Source organism: Mustelus asterias, chromosome 3, assembly GCF_964213995.1.
Source record: "Mustelus asterias chromosome 3, sMusAst1.hap1.1, whole genome shotgun sequence".
NCBI classification, from domain to species: Eukaryota; Metazoa; Chordata; class Chondrichthyes; order Carcharhiniformes; family Triakidae; genus Mustelus; species Mustelus asterias.
Genome location: NC_135803.1, coordinates 157,250,262 through 157,274,692, shown reverse-complemented (window position 1 = coordinate 157,274,692; position 24,431 = coordinate 157,250,262). Strand labels below are relative to the sequence as shown.

At 49.8% G+C, this 24,431-nt stretch overlaps 1 protein-coding gene across 1 annotated transcript in view; it reads left to right on the top strand.

The window, feature by feature from the left end:
- The window catches only part of aldh1l1 (aldehyde dehydrogenase 1 family, member L1), a 49,412-nt gene that overhangs the window by 3,744 nt on the left and 21,237 nt on the right, over positions 1-24,431 (top strand). Inside the window, exons 2-11 of the mRNA XM_078210009.1 lie at positions 2,200-2,359; positions 4,635-4,869; positions 6,660-6,825; positions 8,449-8,550; positions 9,761-9,850; positions 13,835-13,969; positions 14,196-14,321; positions 17,135-17,226; positions 20,921-21,068; positions 23,749-23,868. Of these exons, the coding sequence (XP_078066135.1) occupies positions 2,233-2,359; positions 4,635-4,869; positions 6,660-6,825; positions 8,449-8,550; positions 9,761-9,850; positions 13,835-13,969; positions 14,196-14,321; positions 17,135-17,226; positions 20,921-21,068; positions 23,749-23,868 (1,341 nt within the window). The 5' untranslated portion in view covers positions 2,200-2,232. The remainder of the gene's footprint in view (positions 1-2,199; positions 2,360-4,634; positions 4,870-6,659; positions 6,826-8,448; positions 8,551-9,760; positions 9,851-13,834; positions 13,970-14,195; positions 14,322-17,134; positions 17,227-20,920; positions 21,069-23,748; positions 23,869-24,431) is intronic.

Below are 24,431 nucleotides of genomic sequence, written 5' to 3'. Positions count from 1 at the left end.
ACCACCTGGAGTTTCTCCTCTGAGTCACTCACCATCCTGACTTGGAAATATACCACCGTTCCTTCACTGTCGCTGGGTCAAAATCCTGGAACTCCCTCCCTAACAGCACAGTGGGTGGGTGTGAGGGTGGGGGTGAGTGTGGGGGTGGGTAGGGGTTGGGGGTGCGGATGAGGGTGGGGCTGGGTGTGGGGGCGAGTGTGGGGTGGGTGTGAGGGTGGGGGTGAGTGTGGGGGTGGGTAGGGGTTGGGGGTGGGGGTACGGATGAGGGTGGGGCTGGGTGTGGGGGCGAGTGTGGGGTGGGTGTGAGGGTGGGGGTGAGTGTGGGGGTGGGGGGGTGGTTGGGGGGTGGGTGGGAATGAGTGTGGGGGTGGGAGGGTGGGAGTGAGTGGGGGTGGACCACCCTCTCTCCTGGGTTGTGGGAGCCCATAATATCCTTCGCTGTAATTGGACGATTCACCCACCCATAATCGGGGCGGCACGGTAGCACAGTGGTTAGCACTGCTGCTTCACAGCTCCAGGGTCCCGGGTTCGATTCCCGGCTTGGGTCACTGTCTGTGTGGAGTTTGCACATTCTCCTGGTGTCCGCGTGGGTTTCCTCCGGGTGCTCCGGTTTCCTCCCACAGTCCAAAGATGTGCGGGTTAGGTTGATTGGCCAGGTTAAAAATTGCCCCTTAGTGTCCTGGGATGCGTAGGTTAGAGGGATTAGCGGGTAAAATATGTAGGGATATGGGGGTAGGGCCTGGGTGGGATTGTGATCGGTGCAGACTCGATGGGCCGAATGGCCTCTTTCTGCATTGTGAGGTTTCTATGATTCTAAGATAATCCCAGCTAACATTCTCTCAGCGACTCTGACAGGTTGAGGTGTTTGTCTCAATCCCCGGCTCCCGGCACATTCCGCTGCCACACAGCTCTCTGTTAGAAAAGGTTTCTCCTCCTTCCTGTCACACGTTTATCTCTAACATCCCTGAAACTTCTCAGTCGCTTGTTCCAAACTGCATTCGTTCTGGTGACTGGAATTCCATTCCGAAACCTTGCCACCAACCAGATTCCTTCATCATTTTATCCTCTCATTTCGAGATTTCCTTAATGAAAACATCGGAAACTTTTCAAGTTTTCCTCTGTATCTCACAACGGGAATCTCAGAGAATTGGTATTTTGCATTTTCTACACCCTCAACGTCCCTCCCAAACTGAACAGAAAGAACTTGTCAAACTCACTTCCATTTCAGCACAGGGAGGAGTTCATAGTTCAGCAAATTTGAAACTTAGAAGGAACAGCAGGGAGATGTATTTAAATATCACTCTCAGAATCATTAAAAATATCTCCAAGTATTTCACAGCAGCGATTATCAAGGAGAATTTGACACTCAGCCAAGTAAAAATATATCAGGCACTGAGGGGTAAGTTTTAGTGTCCCGCCCGCCACAGGAATGGGAGCGGGCAAGGGGTGGGACGGGAATGTGATGGGATTTTCCAGTTTTAAATTCCGCCCTGAGAATCAGATGCTGGGTCCCAGGGGAAGGTTTTTGAGGCGAATTTAAGAGGCTGAGAGGCAGGTGGCAAGGAGTAGCGAGGGCGTTTCACAGCGCTACTTCAATAAAAGATTATAAAAAAGAAAGCTTTGCATTTTTACAACACCGGACATTCAAAAGTACTTTCCAGCCAGTGGAACTGTTGTAACGTAAGAAACACAACAGCCAATCTATACACAGCAAGATCCCACAAACAACAATGTGATAACGACCAGATGATCCTTTGTGATGTTGATGAAGGGATAAATATTGCCCAGAACACCAGGGGGATCTCCCCCGTCCTTCTCCCAAGTACTGCCGGTGGAATCTTTTACATCCATCCGAGAGGTCCAGTGGGGCCTCAGTTGAATATCTCTCTCTGCAAAGGCAGTGTAGCACTCACTCTGTGCAGCACCACAGTGTTAGCTCTGATATCGTGCTCAGGGCCTGGGGTGGGTCTTGAACCCAGAACCTTGTGGCCCAGAGCTTGGAGGCTGTGAAAGCCATTGGTTCTCCAGCATGCCACCAGGCTTGTTGTCTGCTGTTCTATCCGGGAGGGGTCCGGGACATCCTCACTATGTTCAAACCAAGGATGGGTCTGGGCCTTTGTAGCATCAGTGATATGGAGGGAGAACGATGCATTCTCTAGCTGCCTTGCTGTTGCAATGTCAGCGTTTGGTTTCTATCAGTTTCAGCAGGTTTGTACTCAGTACTGAAGGAGAATGAAGATTGCTGTGATTGGACAGAGTCTGTTTGGGCAAGAGGTGTACAAAGAACTCAAAAAGGCGGGACACGAGATTGTCGGAATATTCACCATCCCAGATAAAGATGGTAAAGAGGATCCTCTGGGTGAGTACATTCCCTCTGCGGGTACATTCCCTCTGCGGGTACATTCCCTCTGCGGGTACATTCCCTCTGCGGGTACCCTCCCTCTGCGGGTACCCTCCCTCTGCGCGTACCCTCCCTCTGCGCGTACCCTCCCTCTGCGCGTACCCTCCCTCTGCGCGTACCCTCCCTCTGCGCGTACCCTCCCTCTGCGCGTACCCTCCCTCTGCGCGTACCCTCCCTCTGCGCGTACCCTCCCTCTGCGCGTACCCTCCCCCTGCGGGCACACTCCCCCTGCAGGCAGGCTCCCCCCGCGAGTACGCTCCCCCCGCGGGTACGCTCCCCCCGCGGGTACGCTCCCTCTGCGGGTACAGTGTTTCTGTGAGTGTGGTCTCTCTATACGTACAGTCTGTCTGTGGGTGTGGTGTCTCTCTGGGTACAGTCTCTCTCTGGTACAGTCTCTCTGGATGCAGTCTCTCTCTGGGTATGGTCTCCTGGGGTAGGTACAGTCTCTCTGTGGGTGAGGTCTCTCAGGGTAGGTACAGTCTCTCTGGGTGTGGTCTCTCGGGGTAGGTACAGTCCCTCTGGGTGTGGTCTCTCGGGGTAGGTACAGTCTCTCTGGGTGTGGTCTCTCGGGGTAGGTACAGTCTCTCTGTGGGTGTGGTCTCTCGGGGTAGGTACAGTCTCTCTGTGGGTGTGGTCTCTCGGGGTAGGTACAGTCTGTGGGTGTGGCCTCTCGGGGTAGGTACAGTCTCTCTGTGGGTGTGGTCTCTCGGGGTAGGTACAGTCTCTCTGTGAGTGTGGTTTCTCGGGGTAGGTACAGTCTCACTGTGGGTGTGGTCTCTCGGGGTAGGTACAGTCTCTCTGTGGGTGTGGTCTCTCGGGGTAGGTACAGTCTGTGGGTGTGGCCTCTCGGGGTAGGTACAGTCTCTCTGTGGGTGTGGTCTCTCGGGGTAGGTACAGTCTCTCTGTGAGTGTGGTCTCTCGGGGTAGGTACAGTCTCACTGTGGGTGTGGTCTCTCGGGGTAGGTACAGTCTCTCTGTGGGTGTGGTCTCTCGGGGTAGGTACAGTCTGTGGGTGTGGCCTCTCGGGGTAGGTACAGTCTCTCTGTGGGTGTGGTCTCTCGGGGTAGGTACAGTCTCACTGTGGGTGTGGTCTCTCGGGGTAGGTACAGTCTCTCTGTGAGTGTGGTCTCTCGGGGTAGGTACAGTCTCACTGTGGGTGTGGTCTCTCGGGGTAGGTACAGTCTCTCTGTGGGTGTGGTCTCTCGGGGTAGGTACAGTCCCTCAGGAGTGAAGTGTAGCTAGTGTCTTGTATGAATTCAGCATGACCTCCTTGCTCCTGGTCTCCTTGCCTCTATCAATAGCGCTAAGGATACTATTTACTTTATTAACTGCTCTCTCCACCAGTCCTGCCACCTTCAATAATCTATACAACCAGCTCCCTCTGCCCCTGCTCCCGTTTAAGAATTTTACCCCTTATTTTGTATTTTGTTCCTGTTTTTTTCAAATATTAGCGATGGGATCTTTACATCTGCCTGAGAATATCGACACGGCCTCCATTCAACATCTAAAACAGCCTCTCAGCACTGTGCAGAATTGCAAATTCTCCTGTCTGACCACGTCTTGATGTCAGTTATCTTTGTCTCACCCCACTCGCCTCCTTAAACATTCACTCCCTCCACCACCGACGCACAGAGGCAGCCGCGTGAACCATCCACAAGGTGCACTGTAGCAACTCACTAAGATTTCTCAGACTGCACCTTCCAAACCTGTGGCCGCTACCAGCCAGAAGGGCAAGGCAGTGCATACCTGGGAACACCTCCACCTGGAAGTTTCCTGCAAATCACCCTGACTTGCAATGGGACAGCACAGTGGCACAGTGGTTAGCAGGTTAGCACGGCTGCCTCACAGTGCCAGGGAGCCGGGTTCAATTCCGGCCATAGGTGATCGTCTTCCTGTGTCTGCATTGGTTTCCTCCCACAGTCCAAAGATGTGCAGGTTAGGTGGGTTAGTCATAGTAAGTGCACAGGGTCACAGTGATAGGGCAGAGAGGAGGTCTGGGTGGGATAGTCTTTTGGAGAGTCGGTGTAGACTCGATGGGCCGGTTGGCCTCTTTCTGCACTGTAGGGATTCTATGATTCCTCCACTTCCTAACAGCACTGTGGGTGTACCTACACCACATGGACTGCAGCGATTCAAGAAGGCAGCTCACCACCACCTTCTCAAGGGAAACCAGGGATGGGCAATGAATGCTGGGCCTTGTTTTTAGTAATCTTTGTCACATTTTCTCCGCCAGCTGCTGAAGGTGCGAAGGATGGCACTCGCTTGTTTAAGTATGCCCGCTGGCGGGTGAAAGGGAAGGCGATTCCAGAAGTAGTGAGCGAGTACGCCAGTCTCGGAGTAGAGCTTAACGTGCTGCCTTTCTGCTCCCAATTCATTCCGATGGAAGTGATTGACTTCCCCAAGCATGGGTCCATCATCTACCATCCATCCATACTGCCCAGACATAGGGGAGCCTCCGCTATCAACTGGTAAGTGATGCTGACCAATGCCAAGGCTTTGTCAACCAACCTTCGAGCCTTATATGTTGGTGGAGTGAGCGGGTGATTCCTGTAAATCTGCGACACCTTTAACTTTTCTGCAGTAATTTAAGGCGGTGGTCTCGTGTACGTGGGGGCTTCTGGTTTTTCACAACCGTGCAGCCTACAGGAAACCTTGCCTTCGATCTCACCTGGCGAATTGTGATTAACTCTTGGTGCTATTCTTTAAGAAGGATATATTTAAAAGGGTTGCAGGTTACTTTAAGAGCCGATCACATGATTTGATGGTGATGTCATTAGGGTGTTGCACAGCCTGCTACTTTACTTTCAGTTTTGTATTCTGTGCAGAGCAGAGAACACCTCTTTCAATAAAACCCGTCGTGTGTTAGATTGAATCTGCGCGTGCAAACCACAGCTTTTATTGCTATTAAAAATCCACAACCCCGAACGTAGTCAGGACATTCCAGAAAGAAACTTGGTGATGAGATGGGATTTTGTCTGATCGAGAACATTGAGAAAAGATCGTAAAGACGAAGGAGAAAAACTGTGGCTCCTCACACTTTGAATGTTAGAAGACTGGCAAAAAGTCAATAACAGGATGAAAGATTAAAGGGCCAGTGTGGGAAAACCATGGAAGAAAAAGTCCTATGTGGCTTTAAAAGAGGAGATTTTCCAATCAGAGGAGGGTGAGGTTGCAGACAGTACCTGGCATGTTCTAAATGAAGGAATGCTTTGCTGTACGGCTGGGGTCATTTACCATGAGCGCACAATGTCTGGAGATAAAGCATAGGGTCCACTGCCACCAGAGAACGAATCAAGCATCAGGGAAATGGACAAAGTGGTGATAACTGTGGTAATTGATATCCACAGGTGAAATGTTAGAAGCTACTTGTAATGAATTGGATAGGAAAAAGAGAACAGTTAAAGATAAAATCCTATTGGACAATGGAGATAGGACAATGTGACAAAAGCAGAAATGAGAATCCGAGATGATGACTGAATCGATAAACATTGTGACAGGAAAAGCTGTAAGAACCCTGGGAACACAATAGCTCAGAAACAATCTTGAATTGTACATCAAGCCAACTGTCTCCAGGGTGAAAGGGGAAGTACTGGGAAGATAGTAAAAGATAGGCTGAGCGGTCGCATGTCACTAGTTGGAGGGAGCGAACAGACTGAGTCTCGGAGACTGTGCAGAAAATAAACAAAACACTTTATTCAAGCTTGTTCAACATGCATGAGGGAGAGCGCTCAAAGTTAAAATTCAAGATTGCTCCTGAGCTGCCCTATCCCTGTGGTCCCACCGGACCACATCACTCTTTCTACCCACATCGTTGGTACCAATGTGGACCACGACTGCTGGCTGTTCACCCTCCTCCCTCAGTGACATCCTTAGCCCTGGAATCGGGGAGGCAACGCACCATCCTGGGTTCAGGTCTGCAGGCACACAGACGCCTGTCTGCTACCCTAGCTATCGAATCACCAATCACTATTGCTCTTCCAGTCTTCCTTGTATCCCTGTATAGCTGACCACACCCCATGGTGCTATGGACATGGCTCTGTCTGCACTCCCCAGATGGGCCATCACTCTTATCAGTATTCAGAGCTGCTTTTCGAACACAGAGGCAGGAACTCAGTTGGAGTACCCACTGACACCCGGAACGCATCTCGGCATTGACTGGATTGGACTGTGGACTTTCCTGATCAGGAGTGTTTAGCGCTGCACTTTATAAATCAACACAGTTTGGTAAATTACCTGATTTGCATTTGTTTCTTTCCAGGACTCTGATACATGGAGATACGAAAGCAGGCTTCAGTATTTTCTGGGCTGACGATGGTTTGGATACAGGTCCCATTCTCATGCAGAGAGAATGTGAAGTATTTCCTGATGATACCATCAACACCTTATACAACCGATTCCTCTACCCGGAAGGGATTAAGGCCATGGTAAGGTCCTGACACACACCATCCAACACCCTAAACATCCACTCCCTCCACCACCAACGCTCAGTGACAGCCGTGTGTACCATCTACAAGATGCACTGCAGCAACTCACCAAGGCTCCTTAGGCAGCACCTTCCAAACCCACAAACACAGCCTAGAAGGACAAGGGCAGCAGATACCTGGGAACACCCCCACCTGGAGGTTCCCCTCCAAGTCACTCACCGTCCTGACTTGGAAATACATCGCCGTTCCTTCACTGTCACTGGGTCAAAATCCTGGAACTCCCTCCCTAACAGCACTGTGGGTGTACCTACACTCAGGGATTGCAGTGGTTCAAGAAGGCAGCTCACCAGCACCTTCCCAAGGGGCAATTAGGGATGGGCAATGAATGCTGGCCTAGCCAGCGACACCCACGTTGTATGAATGAATTTTTAAAAGGATGGTGTAACCACTTTTCGCAATGTTAGATCAACATTATCCAAAATATACCGAGAGAGAGCAAGAGTAAAATGGAAACAGGTTGTGATAGATAGATATGAGAGACTGATATATTGTAAGGCAGGAAAAGCAGCAGCCAATTTATGCACAGCAAGATCCCAGCAAGGCAGATTCCGATAGACTTGTGATCAACAAGGGAGTCCGATGTTATTGGGGGTAGGAGGGAATGTGGAGCTGAATCCATGATCTTAGTGAATGGCGGAGCTGGTTTGAGGATGGCCTTCTCCGAACCTGTGTGTTTGATCCCACAAACAGCAATGAAATAACGACACGTAACCTGTTTTAACCATGTTGAGTTAAGGATAAATATTGGCCAGGAGACCAGTGAGAACATTCCTGCTCAGAACTCGAACCACAGAGTCCCCACAGTGCAGAAAGAGGATATTTGGCCCATCAGGTCTACACTGACTCTCTGAAAAAGCATCCCAGTCAGGCCCTCCAGCCACCCTATCCCCGTAACTCCTTGTATTTACAATGATCAAAACCATCGAACCCGAACATCTTTGGACTGTGGGAGGAAACCGGAGCACCCGGAGGAAACCCACGCAGACACGGGGAGAACATGCAGACTCCACACAGTCACCCAATCCGGGAATCGAACCAGGGTCCCTGGCGCTGTGTGGCCGCAGTGCTAACCACTGTGCCACCGTGCCGCCAGGAGTGGAACCCGGATCCCTGGCGCTGTGTGGCCGCAGTGCTAACCACTGCCGCCGTGTCACCTTTCTTCCAGTTGCAGGGTTCTTTCATGTTGGGTGACAAATTCAGATGTGGCTTTAGTTAATGTTTTATCTCAAAGACAGCCGCCAGAATTCTACCGCCACGGAATCCAAGCGGGCGAGGGGCGGACAACGGAAATGTCCGTTGACCTTGGGTGGGAATTTCTGGTCTCGCTTGAGTAAGGCTGTAAAACCCCACCCAGCACCTTGAACTGTGCAGCACGTCCCACGTACTGCAGTGGGACGGACTGCCCGGGTTACGTGCTCAAGCTCCAGATTGCTGAGTTGGAGTTGGGAGAGCAAACTGTCCACTCAGTGCCGAGCCGGACCCACGGGGATATTCCTGGCTGCTCAGACAGAGGGAGCGGGGGTCCAATTGCAACAATCCCTCACCGTGTTTGACCATTCACAGGTGGAATCTGTGCAGCTCATTGCGGACGGGAAGGCTCCGAGAATCATCCAGCCCACTGAGGGGGTCACTTATGAAGGAATTCAGAAGAAAGAAAATGCAAAGGTGATGAAATCTTTTGGTTACAAATGAGTAAAATCCAGTTCCTTCATTTCCCCGATCATCGTTCTCTTTGAAATAATCTTGTTGGTGCTTGCAACATCAAAAAGTAAACTGGCACTGGGCGCTGGGGGGGAGAGGTTACTGAGTGACAGTGTGAGGGAGCTGGATTAACATCAGTAGAGATACAGTCAGTAACACAGGGTGCTGGGGGAGAGGGGTTACTGAGTGACAGTGTGAGGGAGCTGGATTAACATCAGTAGAGATACAGTCAGTAACACAGGGTGCTGGGGGAGAGGGGTTACTGAGTGACAGTGTGAGGGAGCTGGATTAACATCAGTACAGATACAGTCAGTAACACAGGGTGCTGGGGGGAGAGAGGTTACTGAGTGACAGTGTGAGGGAGCTGGATTAACATCAGTACAGATACAGTCAGTAACACAGGGTGCTGGGGGGAGAGAGGTTACTGAGTGACAGTGTGAGGGAGCTGGATTAACATCAGTACAGATACAGTCAGTAACACAGGGTGCTGGGGGGAGAGAGGTTACTGAGTGACAGTGTGAGGGAGCTGGATTAACATCAGTACAGATACAGTCAGTAACACAGGGTGCTGGGGGAGAGGGGTTACTGAGTGACAGTGTGAGGGAGCTGGATTAACATCAGTACAGATAGTCAGTAACACAAGGTGCTGGGTGGAGAGGGGTTACTGAGTGACAGTGTGAGGGAGCTGGATTAACATCAGTACAGATACAGTCAGTAACACAGGAGTATTATAGATTTATACATTTCCTAATAGTAAGCAGGAGAATGAGGAATTATTGAAACGCTGACTGACTATTTCTTCCCTCAACCGAGGCACTGAGTCCAAGTTGTTTCATTTGTGTAGTGCCTTTTCCCTCTTAGCAACCCCAAGGTGCTTCACACGAGTGTAACCTGTGAAGAACTGACCTCACACCCAATGTTGAGATATGTAAAGCGATCTGAGAGGGTTCTAGCTCTGGAGGAGATTACACTGAAGGAGGTGAATGAGACCACAGAGGGATTTGAACACGGGATAAGATTGTTAAATTTGAAGTGTTGCTGGATTGGGTGTAAATATAGCTGAGTGATTGCACTGAGATTGTGTGAGTGGGACTTTGGGGTTTTAGGCAGAGAATGGGTGTTAATGATTGGCTGCCCAGGGGACATGTGTCTGAAGCATTGTTTTTCTGTCCAGATTAACTGGGACCAGCCAGCGGAGGCCCTTCACAACTGGATTCGCGGCAACGACAAGGTTCCTGGGGCCTGGGCAGAGGTTAATGGACATGTAAGTCCTGCAATCGTGGCAGAGTGAATAATCCGAATAGAGTGTCTCAAACTTCAGGAAAAGCATCGAGGTATTGGCAAGGCCACGTGCAAAGTAAAAAATTAAAAGTAAAGTTTATTTATTAGTCACAAGTAAGGCGTACATTAACACTGCAATGAAGTTACTGTGAAAATCCCCTAGTCGCCACAGTCCGGGTCAATGCTCCCTAACCAGCACGTCTTTCAGACTGTGGGAGGAAACCGGAGCACCCGGAGGAAACCCACACAGACACGGGGAGAACGTGCAGACTCCACACAGACAGTGATCCAAGTGGGGAATTGAACCTGGGTCCCTGGCACTGTGAACCAGCAGTGCTAACCACTGTGCCACCGTGCTGCCCCAAAACAAGTGCCCTGTGTGAGGCTTGAACTCATGACTTTCAGATTATGAGACTATCACGCTGCCTACTGCGCTAACAAGGTGTGACTGAGAGAAAGATGGAGCGGGGAAGGGAGCCAGGTCCTCGAATCCCTTTTCCTTTGAGAAGACCACCATTCGCTCACCGTGTTAGCAGGAAGGTTCCTGAATGGTTGATGAAGAGCAAACCTCGGCGCTACCTCCTGGATTTCTCAAAGCGCAGCCTGGCGAATCAGTTATTCTTGTTTGTGTTGAAGAGTCTGGTCAGAGTGGATGGGGAGAAACTGTTCCCATTGGTGGAGAGACAAAGCGCTGAGGGCACAAATACCTTTTTTTCCCCAAGATGGCACCGGAGTGAGGCGACCCCTTACAAGCTGTGCCCAGCATGCCTTCTAATTCAATCTTTTACTCTCCTTCCATATTTCTAAAACTTCACCCTAACTCTTTAAACTCTCTAAAATGGACTTACCTCGCATTAAGTTGATCTTTCTCTACACCCTAGCTATGACTGTAACACTACATTCTGCACTCTCTCTTTCTCTATGAACGGTATGCTTTGTCTGTATAGTGCGCAAGAAACAATACCATAGAACCATAGAAAATTACAGCTCAGAAACAGGCCTTTTGGCCCTTCTTGTCTGTGCCGAACCATTTTATGCCTCGTCCCACTGACCTGCACTTGGACCATATCCCTCCACACCCCTCTCATCCATGAACCCGTCCAAGTTTTTCTTAAATGTTAAAAGTGACCCCGCATTTACCACTTTATCCGGCAGCTCATTCCACACTCCCACCACTCTCTGCGTGAAGAAGCCCCCCCTAATATTCCCTTTAAACTTTTCTCCTTTCACCCTTAACCCATGCCCTCTGGTTTTTTTCGCCCCTAGCCTCAGCGGAAAAAGCCTGCTTGCATTCACTCTATCTCTACCCATCAAAATCTTATACACCTCTATCAAATCTCCCCTCAATCTTCTACGCTCCAGGGAATAAAGTCCCAACCGATTCAATCTCTCTCTGTAACTCAGCTTCTCAAGTCCCGGCAACATCCTTGTGAACCTTCTCTGCACTCTTTCAACCTTATTTACATCCTTCCTGTAACTAGGTGACCAAAACTGTACACAATACTCCAAATTCGGCCTCACCAATGCCTTATATAACCTTACCATAACACTCCAACTTTTATACTTGATACTCCGATTTATAAAGGCCAATGTACCAAAGGCACTCTTTACGACCCTATCCACCTGTGACGTCACTTTTAGGGAATTCTGTACCTGTATTCCCAGATCCCTCTGTTCAACTGCACTCTTCAGAGTCCTACCATTTACCCTGTACGTTCTTCTTTGGTTTGTCCTTCCAAAGTGCAATATCTCACACTTGTCTGCGTTAAATTCCATTTGCCATTTTTCAGCCCATTTTTCTAGTTGGTCCAAATCCCTCTGCAAGCTTTGAAAACCTTCCTCACTGTCCACTACACCTCCAATCTTTGTATCATCAGCAAACTTGCTGATCCAATTTACCACATTATCATCCAGATCATTGATATAGATGACAAACAACAACGGACCCAACACCGATCCCTGCGGCACACCACTAGTCACAGGCCTCCACTCAGAGAAGCAATCCTCCACAACCACTCTCTGGCTTCTTCCATTGAGCCAGTGTCTTATCCAATTTACTACCTCCCCATGTATACCTAGCGACTGAACCTTCCTAACTAACCTCCCATGAGGGACCTTGTCAAAGGCCTTGCTGAAATCCAGGTAGACAACATCCACCGCCTTCCCTTCATCCACTTTCCTGGTAACCTCCTCGAAAAACTCTAATAGATTGGTCAAACATGACCTACCACGCACAAAGCCATGTTGACTCTTCCTAATAAGTCCCTGTCTATCCAAATATTTGTGATCCTATCCCTTATCACACCTTCCAATAACTTGCCCACCACCGACGTCAAACTTACTGGCCGATAATTTCCCGGATTTCTTTTGGAACCTTTTTTAAACAACGGAACAACATGAGCCACCCTCCAATCATCCGGCACCTCACCCGTGAATACTGACATTTTAAATATGTCTGCCAGGGCCCCTGCAAGTTCAACACTAGCTTCCCTCAAGGTCCGTGGGAATACCTTGTCCGGTCCTGGGGATTTATCCACTCTGATTTGCCTCAAGACAGCGAGCACCTCCTCCCCTTTAATCTGTAAAGGTTCCATGGCCTCCCTACTAAAGGTTCCATGGCCTCCCTACTTTCACTGTATACTAATACATGTGATAATAATAAATCAAATCAAATCAAAAAGGCAATGATTGGCTAAAAGACCAATGGCAATGTGAGGAAAGGCATTTTCACACAGCGAGTGGTTGGGAGCTGCCGGGGAACGCGGTGGAGGCAGATTCAACTGAGGCTTTCAATCATAAACTGCACAAACATCTGGAGAGATGCTGGTGAGTTTGATAATAAGGCAGTGGGTGGGGCTAGCTGAGTTACTCTGACACAGAGCTAGCATAGATACAAGAGGCCGAGTGGCCTCCTTATCCCCTCGAGCCATTCTCTGATTCTATTGGTCATGGATTACAAAGCCACATATCCATGGTGTAAGAACCACAGACAGAAGCACAAAACTGAGGCTTGAAAATTGCCCTGAGCCCCACAGTGTGGGGGGCGGGTGGAGGGTTAGAGCTGAGAGGGGGGTGGCTGGGGTGAGACCAGAAGGGGGAGGATGAGGGAGAGCTGTGAGAGTGGGGGCAAGAGGGGGAGAGCTGTGAGAGTGGGGGTAAGAGGGGGAGAGCTGTGAGAGAGGGGTAAGAGGGGGAGGGCTGTGAGAGTGGGGGCTGAGAGAGTGGGGCAAGAGGGGGAGAGCTGAGAGTGGGGGCAAGAGAGTGGGGGCAAGAGGGGGAGGGCTGTGAGAGTGGGGGCAAGAGGGGGAGGGCTGTGAGAGTGGGGGCAAGAGAGTGGGGGCAAGAGGGGGAGGGCAAGAGAGTGGGGGCAAGAGGGGGAGGGCTGTGAGAGTGGGGGCAAGAGAGTGGGGGCAAGAGGGGGAGGGCTGTGAGAGTGGGGGCAAGAGGGGGAGGGCTGTGAGAGTGGGGGCAAGAGAGTGGGGGCAAGAGGGGGAGGGCTGTGAGAGTGGGGGCAAGAGAGTGGGGGCAAGAGGGGGGGCAAGAGAATGGGGGCAAGAGGGGGAGGGCAAGAGAGTGGGGGCAAGAGGGGGAGGGCTGTGAGAGTGGGGGCAAGAGAGTGGGGGCAAGAGAGTGGGGGCAAGAGGGGGAGGGCTAGGGGGAGGGCTGTGAGAGTGGGGGCAAGAGAATGGGGGCAAGAGGGGGAGGGCTGTGAGAGTGGGGGCAAGAGAATGGGGGCAAGAGGGGGAGGGCTGTGAGAGTGGGGGCAAGAGGGGGAGAGCTGGGAGACTGGGGCAAAAGGTGGAGAAGCTGTGAGTGTGGAGGGGGGGCGGGGGCGGCCGGCGGGGGGGGGGGGGCGGGGCAGGGGGCGGGGTGGAGAATGTGAGAGTGTGGAGGGACTGAATGGCCTCTTTATTTTCTTGTGGGTTTGTTTCAAAATTTGGAATAATTTTTCCCTCTTCTATTTCAGAAGCTGACATTCTTTGGTTCCACGTTGCTCAGTAACCCCCCTCCCCAGGGCCAGCCACTGGACATCCCAGGAGGTCACGCTCCCGCCATTGTTTGCAGAAACGGCCTGGTACTCTCTGGGAATGATGGTAAAATGGTAATGAAGCTTCAGTTCAAACTCTCAGTCCTGCTTCATCAGAAACGGTTCTGCTATATTATCAGATTGAGAGATTTAAATGTGAAATCTGACAGGGTAAATGGTTGTGAGGGTGAATGGGCAGCTGGGATGCTGTTGTTAGTTTTTGCATTCTGTCTACATTAAATATAAGCAGCAGCATCCTCTGAGAGTGACAATTCTTCACCAACATGTGGCTTTCTTTCAGCTTTTGGTGAAGAATCTCCAGTTTGAAGATGGCAAAATGATCCCAGCCTCCAAGTACTTTGACTCTTCAGAAAGTTCTTCCCTGGAGTTAACCGAAGAGGAGGAAAAGGTCAAAGAGGAACTCCGAGTAAGTAAATCAGGAGAAACGTTTTCACCCAGAGAATGGGGAAAATGTGGGATTCGCTCCCACAGGGAGTGGGGAAATGTGGGACTCACTCCCACAGGGTGTGGGGAGAATGTGGGACTCGCTCCCAAAGGGAGTGTGGAGAATGTGGGACTCGCTCCCACAGGGAGTGTGGAGAATGTGGGACTTACTCCCACAGGGAGTGGGGAGAATGTGGGACTCGCTCCCACAGGGAGTGGGGAGAATGTGGGACTCGCTCCCACAGGGAGTGGGGAGAATGTGGGATTTGCTCCCACAGGGAGTGGGGAGAATGTGGGATTTGCTCCCACAGGGAGTGGGGAGAATGTGGGATTTGCTCCCACAGGGAGTGGGGAGAATGTGGGATTTGCTCCCACAGGGAGTGGGGAGAATGTGGTATTTGCTCCCACAGGGAGTGGGGAGAATGTGGTATTTGCTCCCACAGGGAGTGGGGAGAATGTGGGATTTGCTCCCACAGGGAGTGGGGAGAATGTGGGATTTGCTCCCACAGGGAGTGGGGAGAATGTGGGATTTGCTCCCACAGGGAGTGGGGAGAATGTGGGATTTGCTCCCACAGGGAGTGGGGAGAATGTGGAATTCGCTCCCCCAGGGAGTGGGGAGAATGTGGGATTTGCTCCCACAGGGAGTGGGGAGAATGTGGAACTCGCTCCCATAGGGAGTGGAGAGAATGTGGGATTCGCTCCCACAGGGAGTGGGGAGAATGTGGGATTTGCTCCCACAGGGAGTGGGGAGAATGTGGGATTCGCTCCCACAGGGAGTGGGGAGAATGTGGAATTTGCTCCCCCAGGGAGTGGGGAGAATGTGGGATTTGCTCCCACAGGGAGTGGGGAGAATGTGGAACTCGCTTCCATGGAGAGCGGGGAGAATGTGGGATTCGCTCTCACAGGGAGTGGGGAGAATGTGGGACTCACTCCCACAGGGAGTGGGAAGAATGTGGGACTCACTCCCACAGGGAGTGGGGAGAATGTGGGACTCACTCCCACGGAGAGTGGGGAGAATGTGGAACTCACTCCCACAGGGAGTGGAGAGAATGTGGGACTCACTCCCATGGAGAGTGGGGAGAATGTGTGATTCGCTCCCACAGGGAGTGGTTGAAGTGAATATTATTGATATATTTAAGGGGAAGCTGGATAAACAGGAGGAAGAGAGGAACAGAAGGAGACAGGGATGGTGTGTGAGTTAAAGAGGTGAGGAAGGAGGCTCGTACGGAGTAGAAGAGAATAAGGAATAGGAGCAGGAGTGGCCACATTGTTCCTCCACCATTCCATGACCCCACCCCATTCTCCCACTGGATCCCCATATTTCCCCTGACTCTCCTCGAGTTCAAACACCAGCTCAGGCCAATTGGCCAAATGATCGATTTCAGCCTGTACATTCTGCATATTCTGTTCTGAGGCTTCAGGGTAATTTCGACAAGGGGAGTGAGTGGAAAATACCTGGCCAGGTGCAGTGCAACGTAGATAAATGTGACGTTATCAGGTTCCCGCTGGTTCTGGGCAGGAACTCCATCGGGACCGGTGGTGCAGGCTGGGTGAATCCTGATAGACCTCATGCCCTTCGGGAATCCTAATTTTGCGGCCCAGGCATCGGAATTCCCGCCAGCAGTTTGAAGACGTCGGAAAGCTTTACTCTGTATCTAACCCCGTGCTGTACCTGTCCTGGGAGAGTTTGATGGGGACAGTGCAGAGGGAGCTTTACTCTGTATCTAACCCCGTGCTGTACCTGTCCTGGGAGTGTTTGATGGGGACAGTGTAGAGGGAGCTTTACTCTGTATCTAACCCCGTGCTGTACCTGTCCTGGGAGTGTTTGATGGGGACAGTGTAGAGGGAGCTTTACTCTGTATCTAACCCCGTGCTGTACCTGTCCTGAGAGTGTTTGATGGGGACGGTGTAGAGGGAGCTTTACTCTGTATCTAACCCCGTGCTGTGCCTGTCCTGGGAGTGTTTGATGGGGGACAGTGTAGAGGGAGCTTTACTCTGTATCTAACCCCGTGCTGTACCCGTCCTGGGAGTGTTTGATGGGGACAGTGTAGAGGGAGCTTTACTCTGTATCTAACCCCGTGCTGTACCTGTCCTGGGAGTGTTTGATGGGGACAGTGTAGAGGGAGCTTTACTCTGTATCTAACCCCGTGCTGTACCTGTCCTGGGAGTGTTTGGTGGGGACAGTGTAGAAGGAGCTTTACTCTGTATCTAACCCCGTGCTGTGCCTGTCCTGGGAGTGTTTGATGGGGGACAGTGTAGAGGGAGCTTTACTCTGTATCTAACCCCGTGCTGTACCTGTCCTGGGAGTGTTTGATGGGGACAGTGTAGAGGGAGCTTTACTCTGTATCTAACCCCGTGCTGTACCTGTCCTGGGAGTGTTTGGTGGGGACAGTGTAGAGGGAGCTTTACTCTGTATCTAACCCCGTGCTGTACCTGTCCTGGGAGTGTTTGATGGGGACAGTGTAGAGGGAGCTTTACTCTGTATCTAACCCCGTGCTGTACCTGTCCTGGGAGTGTTTGATGGGGAACAGTGTAGAGGGAGCTTTACTCTGTATTTAACCCCATGCTGTACCTGTCCTGGGAGTGTTTGATGTTAATATTAGTTTTCTTTCATTCCTGGCACTGAAATCCACCCCTTGATCTACATAAAATTTTTGCAAATTAATGTTTACAAACTGTTCCAGTTTCAGTTGATTTTTTCTGAGAAGTTGCCTGATTGTTGAAGGCGCCGTGTGGAACTCTGTCTCTGTGCTTCCGTGTGATGTGGAATCTTTCTCCGTGTTCTGTTTGGTTTAGATTATCTGGAAAGGCATCCTATCCAATGTGGAGGAAATTGTCGATTCAACAGATTTCTTCAAGTCAGGAGCTGCATCAATGGATGTGGTCAGGTAATAGATAGCCCATTGTCCCCAAACCCCCCCACCCCCCCAGGCAACAGCGTCCCCCCATCCCCCCCCCCCGTCACATCCCCCCCGGTAATCGCCTGTTCCACCCCCCACCCCACAGGCAACAGCGCACCCCCGCCCCCCGTCACATCCCCCCCGGTAATCGCCCGTTCCACCACCCCCTCCGCCCCAGGTAATCACCCCCCCTCCCCCCCCCCCCCCCCAGGTAATCCCCCCCCCCCCGCCCCAGGTAATCCCCCTCCCCCTCACACCGCCCTGGTAATAACTCGCCCTCACAGCCAGTGACAGCCACAACCCATGAACAAATACATTTTTAAAATGTGACTCGGGTCCTCACACCAGCACGGTGACCTTTCACTGCCTTCTGTACCGAACCGCTCAGTTATATTACACAATGCGCCAATGGTTCAAGGCAGTAAATGCTGCTCTGTCCACAAGTGATGCTCACAACGGAATGGGTCAAGTTAAATGGACCAATTATTGACAGAGAAGAGGTTTTCAACACAGAGTTTGCGGAATACAAGTTTTGGACGTATCGATACTGGAGAATGATAAACATTGAGGTTAAAACTCCAAAGGTTATAAAATTGTATAATTTGCTTCTTGCTAAATCATTTGTCAGAGTGCCCTATTTCCAGCTGAATGATAATCTCAGCAGCTAACTGTAAACTGGATTCTGGTTCCAGTGCCAAGCTTCCTTGAACTGTGCTTGAACTTGCATCTATGCAACTTACACTTAGATTGTAACTGTTAATATCCCAGCCGTGTCACCAACAACCTGTCCTGGTCCCTCCATGCCGACACTATAGTTAAAAAAGCCCAACAACGCCTCTACTTTCTCAGAAAACTAAGGAAATTTGGCATGTCAGCTACGACTCTCACCAACTTTTACAGATGCACCATAGAAAGCATTCTTCCTGGTTGTACCGCAGCTTGGTATGGCTCCTGCTCTGCCCAAGACTGCAAGGAACTACAAAAGGTTGTGAATGTAGCCCAATCCATCACACAAACCAGCCTCCTATCCATTGACTGTCTACACTTCCCACTGCCTCGGCAAAGCAGCCAGCATAATTAAGGACCCCACACACCCTGGACATTCTCTCTTCCACCTTCTTCCGTCGGGAAAGGAAGAAGGTGGACGAAAGAATGGAAGAGGAGGAACGTCTTCACACAAAGGGTTGTGAATCTGTGGAATTCCCTGCCCAGTGAAGCAGTTGAGGCTACCTCGTTGAATGTTTTTAAGGCAAGGATAGATAAATCTTTGAACAGTAAAGGAATTAAGGGTTATGGTGAGCGGGCGGGTAAGTGGAGCTGAGTCCACAAAACAATCAGCCATGATCTTATTGAATGGCGGAGCAGGCTCGAGGGGCCAGATGGCCTACTCCTAGTTCTTATGTTCTTATGAAAAAAATACAAAAGTCTGAGGTCACGTACCGACCGATTCAAGAACAGCTTCTTCCCTGCTGCCGTCAGACTTTTGAATGGAATTACCTCGCATTAAGTTGATCTTTCTCTACACCCTAGCTATGACTGTAACACTACATTCTGTACTCTCTCCTTTCCTTCTCTATGAATGGTATGCTTTGTCTTTATAGCGCGCAAGAAACAATACTTTTCACTGTATGTTAATACATGTGACAATAATAAATCAAATTTTAAAAAATCAATGCGACAGAATCTCACACCAAGTTATACAAAGAGACACAAGGGTGTTGGTTAACAGTTCAAAAGCCGAGTGGACATTAACAGGGCTTTTTCTTGTTGACAGGCAGTGAATGGTGGAGTGCAGCTGGGGTCACTGCTGGTACCTCGGCTATTTACAATCTATATTCATAATTTAGGTGACGAGACAGAGAGTAATGTATCAAAGCTTGCTGATGATACAAAGCTAGGTGAGAAGGTAAGCTGTGGGGAGGATACAGAGAGGCTGCAAAGAGATATAGATGGGTTAGTGAGTGAGAACAAGATGGCAGATGGAGAATAATATTGGGGAATGTGAATTTATTCACTTTGGTTGTTAGAACAGCAGAATATTTTTTTAAAACATGTGAAACTTCAGCTCTGACAAAGAGTCATCCAGACTCGAAACGTTGGCTCTGTTCTCTCTGCACAGATACTGTCGGACCTGCTGAGATTTTCCAGCATTTTCTGTTTAAGATTTATTTATTTTTATTGATTTGTGGGACACGGGCGTCGCTGGCTGGCCAGCATTTATTGCCCATCCCTAGTTACCCTTAGAAGATAGTTGAGAGTCAACCACATTGCTGTGACTCTGGAGTCACATGTAGGCCAGACCGGGTAAGGATGGCAGATTTCCTTCTCTAAAGGACATTAGTGAATCAGATGGTTTTTCTGATAATCGACAATGGTTTCATGGCCATCAGTAGATTCTTAATTCCAGATTTTCTTTTAATCAAATTCCAATTCCACTATTTGCCGAGGCGGGATTTGAACCCACGTCCCCACAACATTAGCTGAGTTTCTGGATTAATAGCCTAGCGATAATACCTCTAGGCCATCGCCTCCCCTTTAACTCAGCATCCATGGTATTTTGCCTTTATCTTAGTGTGAAACTTGTAAGTGTTGATGTTGAAAGAGATTTGGCTGTGTTTGTACAAGGAACACAGAAGATCAGCATAGAGGTGCAGGAAGCAATTAGGAGGGCCAGAGGCATGTTGGTCTTTATTTCATAGGGATTGGAGTTTAAGAATATCGAAGTCTTGCTGCAGTTGTACTGGGTTTTATCGAGACCACACTTGGAATAAATACTGTGTGCAGTTTTGGTCTCAGTATTTGAGAAAGGATAGACTTGTATTGGAGGCAGTACAGCGACGGTTTACCAGATTGTTCCCTGGGATGAGGGGGTTGTGCTATGATTTAACATTTATTAGTGTCACAAGTAGGCATACATCAACACTGCAATGAAGTTACTGTGAAAATCCCCTAGTTGCCACACTTCGGCACCTGTTCGGGTACACTTGAGGGAGAATTAGCATGCACCTAACCAGCTTGTCTTTTGGACTATGGGAGGAAACCGGAGCAGCCGGAGGAAACCCACGCAGACACGGGGATGTGGCACCGTGCCGATGAGAGGCTGAGTAAATTGGGATTATATTCTCTGGAGTTTTGGAGAATGAGAGGGGATCTCATTGAAACATCCAAGGTTGTGAAGGGGTTTGACAGGGTGGACACTGAGGGATTGTTCCCGCTGGTCGGGATCTGAAACACGGGGGCACAGTCTCAGGATAAGGGAGCTAACCATTCAGGACCGAGAGAAGGAGAAATTTCTTCACTCAGAGGGTTGTGAATCTTTGGAATCCTATACCTAGAGGGTTGTGGATGATTCATTGTTGAATAATTTAAAGCAGGGATGGAGAGATTTTTGTCTCTCAGGGAATTAAGGGCCAGGATTTTATGGCCCTCCTTTCCTGGGTGAGATATTATGGTCCCACCAAAGTAAATGGTAATTTAAATGGCCTGTCGCATTTGCCGAGAGTTGGGGAGAGACCCCCCTTGGCAGCCATAACATCCTGGCCAAGGGATTATGGGGAGTGGGTGGGAAAATGGAGTGGGAGCTCATGATCTTATTGGATGGTGGAGCAGGCTGGATGGAGCACGGTGGACTAACCCCTGCTTCTTGTGACCAATGAACAGAAGGTGTTCTTGTTCTCCGCAGGTTGGTGGAAGAGATTAAGTTGAAGTGTTGTGGTCTCCAGCTGCAGAATGAAGATGTCTACATGGCCACCACGTTTGAAGACTTGACGCAGATGCTCGTGAGGAAACTCCGAGGGGAAGATGAGGAGGAGGAGCTGCTGATAGATTACGTGTGTAGAGTTTACAGTAACAATCTATATGTCACGGTGGAATTATCGCAGGAGGGTAGGGTAGCATCGACAACACAAGATCACCAGCTCAGTCCATTTGTGATCTCTCAGACTGAATCCACCCAACCTCAGTCCGATCCCACTCCCCCTCACTCCGCACAGTTCAATCCCACTCTCCTCTCACTCCGCACAGTTCAATCCCACTCCCCCTCACTCTGCACAGTCCGATCCCACTCTCCCTCACTCCGCACAGTTCAATCCCACTCTCCCTCACTCTGCACAGTCCGATCCCACTCTCCTCACTCACTCCAAACATAGACTCATAGAGGTTTACAGCCCTTTTTTTTAAACCCCTAAACTAATCCCAATTGCCCGCGTTTGGCCCATATCCCTCTATACCCATTGTACCCATGTAACTGTCTAAATGCTTTGTAAAGACAAAATTGTACCCGCCTCTACTACTACCTCTGGCAGCTTGTTCCAGACACTCACCACCCTCTGCGTGAAATAATTGCCCCTCTGGACACTTTTGTACCTCTCCCCTCTCACTTAAACCTATGCCCTCTAGTTTTAGACTCCCCTACCTTTGCAAAAAGATGTTGACTACCTAGCTGATCTGTGCCCCTCATTATTTTATAGACCTCTATAAGATCACCCCTCAGCCTCCTACGCTCCAGAGAAAAAAGTCCCAGTCTATCCAGCCTCTCCTTATAACTCAAACCATCAAGTCCCGGTAGCATCCTAGTAAATCTCTTCTGCACTCTTTCTAGTTTAATAATATCCTTTCTATAATAGGGTGACTTGACCTGTACACAGTATTCCAAGTGTGGCCTTACCAATGTCTTGTGCAACTTCAACAAGACGTCCCAACTCCTATATTCAATGTTCTGACCAATGAAACCAAGCATGCCGAATGCCTTCTTCACCACTCTGTCCACCTGTGACTCCACTTTCAAGGAGCTATGAACCTGTACCCCTAGATCTCTGTTCTGTAACTCTCCCCAACACCCTACCATTAACTAAGTCCAATACAGTCCAAGTCCAATCCCACTCTCTCCTCACTCTGCATGGTCCAATCCCACTCTCTCCTGACTCCTTACAGTTTAATCCCACTCCCTTCACCTCACTCTACGCTGCCCAATCCCACTCTCCATTTTATTGATCCTATGTTTTAATATCTCTCTTCTGCAATGCTGCTGCTGATTCTCTTGAGATTTTGATGGCTTTGGTCTCACAATGGAGATTCTCCACCCATTGACTTTCACCTTTAAATCTCTCCAAGGGGAATGGCCTCATGCTGCACCCTGCAATCTCCCTGTGCCCAAGGCCACACCTTTCACAGCACCCTCTTAACATGATCAGCACCGAGGGGTTTACCAATAGGAATCACTGGACAGTGATCAGGAATAAGAACCCTGGCTGTTTAAAATAGAAACCCGTGGGGAAGGCTGGGATTGGAGGGAATAGTTCTGAAATGAGGTAAATTGAGGGGCAGCGGACACAGGGTTTGACTCTGTTGGGATCGAAGGGAAGATGGTGGAAAAGAGAGACTTGATCAGCATTGAAGTTGAAGAAAGTCAGACTTACAATCATAGAATTGTTGCAGCACTGAAGGAGACCATTCAGTCCATCTAATCCATGCCAGCTCTCGAAATGAACATTTCACTGAGTCTCATTCTCCCACCTTCTCCCTGTAATCCTGCACCTTATTCCTATCCAGATAATAATCCAATTTCCTTTCGAGTTCCATGCTTGATCCTGGCTCCGTGACACTCTCAGGCAGTGTGTTCCAGATCTTAACCACTCACTGGGTAAAATGTTTTGCCTCGTGTCTCCATCGCTTCTTTGTAAACTGACTCAAATCTGTGCCCCCTCGTTCTCAATCCTTTCATCACTGGAAACAGTTTTTTAAAAAGTTTATTTATTAGTCACAAGTAAGGCTTACATTAACACTGCGATGAAGTTGCTATGAAAATCCCCTAGTCGCCACAGTCCGGCGCCTGTTCGAGTCAACGCGCCCTAACCAGCACGTCTTTCAAACTGTGGGAGGAAACCGGAGCATCCGGAGGAAACCCACGCAGACACGGGGAGAACATGCAGACTCTACACTTACCCAGTGACCCAAGCTGGGAATTGAACCCGGGTCCCTGGCACTGCGAGGCAGCAATGTTAACCACTGTGCCACTGCGCCGCCCACACTCCCTGTCCACACTGTCCAGACCGCTCAGGGTTTTGAACACCTCAATCAAATCTCCTCTCCACTCTCTCTTGTACAAAGTGAGTTAAAATATACAAACTGTGGAATAATAGGGGTCTGTGAATAACTTCTGATCTTTGTTAGGTAAGGAATGATTGGGGTTATTCCCAGAAGGCTGTATGGACTGAGTTGGTTTCACTTCTAAATGACCCTCAAAGGAAATGTAGTCAGTAAAGTTTGGATTTGCAAACCAGGGTCTGATATCTCACAAGTTAGAGTTGGAGGGTCATGGCCCTACAATGGCTGAGTGAATATTTCACATGCAGCAAACAGCGACTCTGCCGGTGGCTCTGTTAGTCGTGGGTGAGGGTGGGTTTCTGCAAGTGTTGGGTATTTATTGACCAAGCAGAGTTACGGTATCTAATCGAGTGTTCCAAAGTGATAATCTTTGTGTATAACTCGCTGCTGCTTTTTGAATGACAGGTTGAGATGAACATTAACAACATGACTCTGCGAATGCCTCACCAGGCCTTCATCAATGGGCAGTTTGTAGATACAGAAGGAGGGAAGTGGTATAACTCCATCAACCCAACAGATGGCTCCGTGAGTTCTACTATATGTTCAGGAGAGAAAATCCACATTCACGCTTTCCATTTTCATTCACTCCTTCCCTCTTCCCACCTCCTGCTGGCTATCTCATTCTCTCTCTTTCCTTCATTCTCGCTCTTTCTCTTATTCCCTGTCCTCTATCTCTTTCTCGACTGTGGTAGCGTGGCCCCTTTAAGGGGGTGTTCCAATGAGGGCCACATGGCCAAGTCGAACCCTCTGGCATGTTGAGGTGGAAAGCTGAGCCAATCGAGTGTGAGGGCGTGTACCCGGGTCAGGAGAGGGTCAGCATTGGAGCGGGGGTGAGCGGGGGAAGAGGAGAATCCACTCAAAGGAGAGGGACAGAGTCTTCAGAGATGTGGCTTTAGTCTTGGTCAGAATCTGCAGTTGGATCAGCATGGGGGTGGCTGGGAAAATCGTGGAAAGGACAGGAGCGACCTCCTTTATTGTCGAGATGCAAGGATGTCACATCAGTAAATATGTGATCACCTGAGGAGGAGAGGAATGTCTGATATAAGGAATCAGCACGGTGGCACGGTGGTTAGCGCTGCTGCCTCACA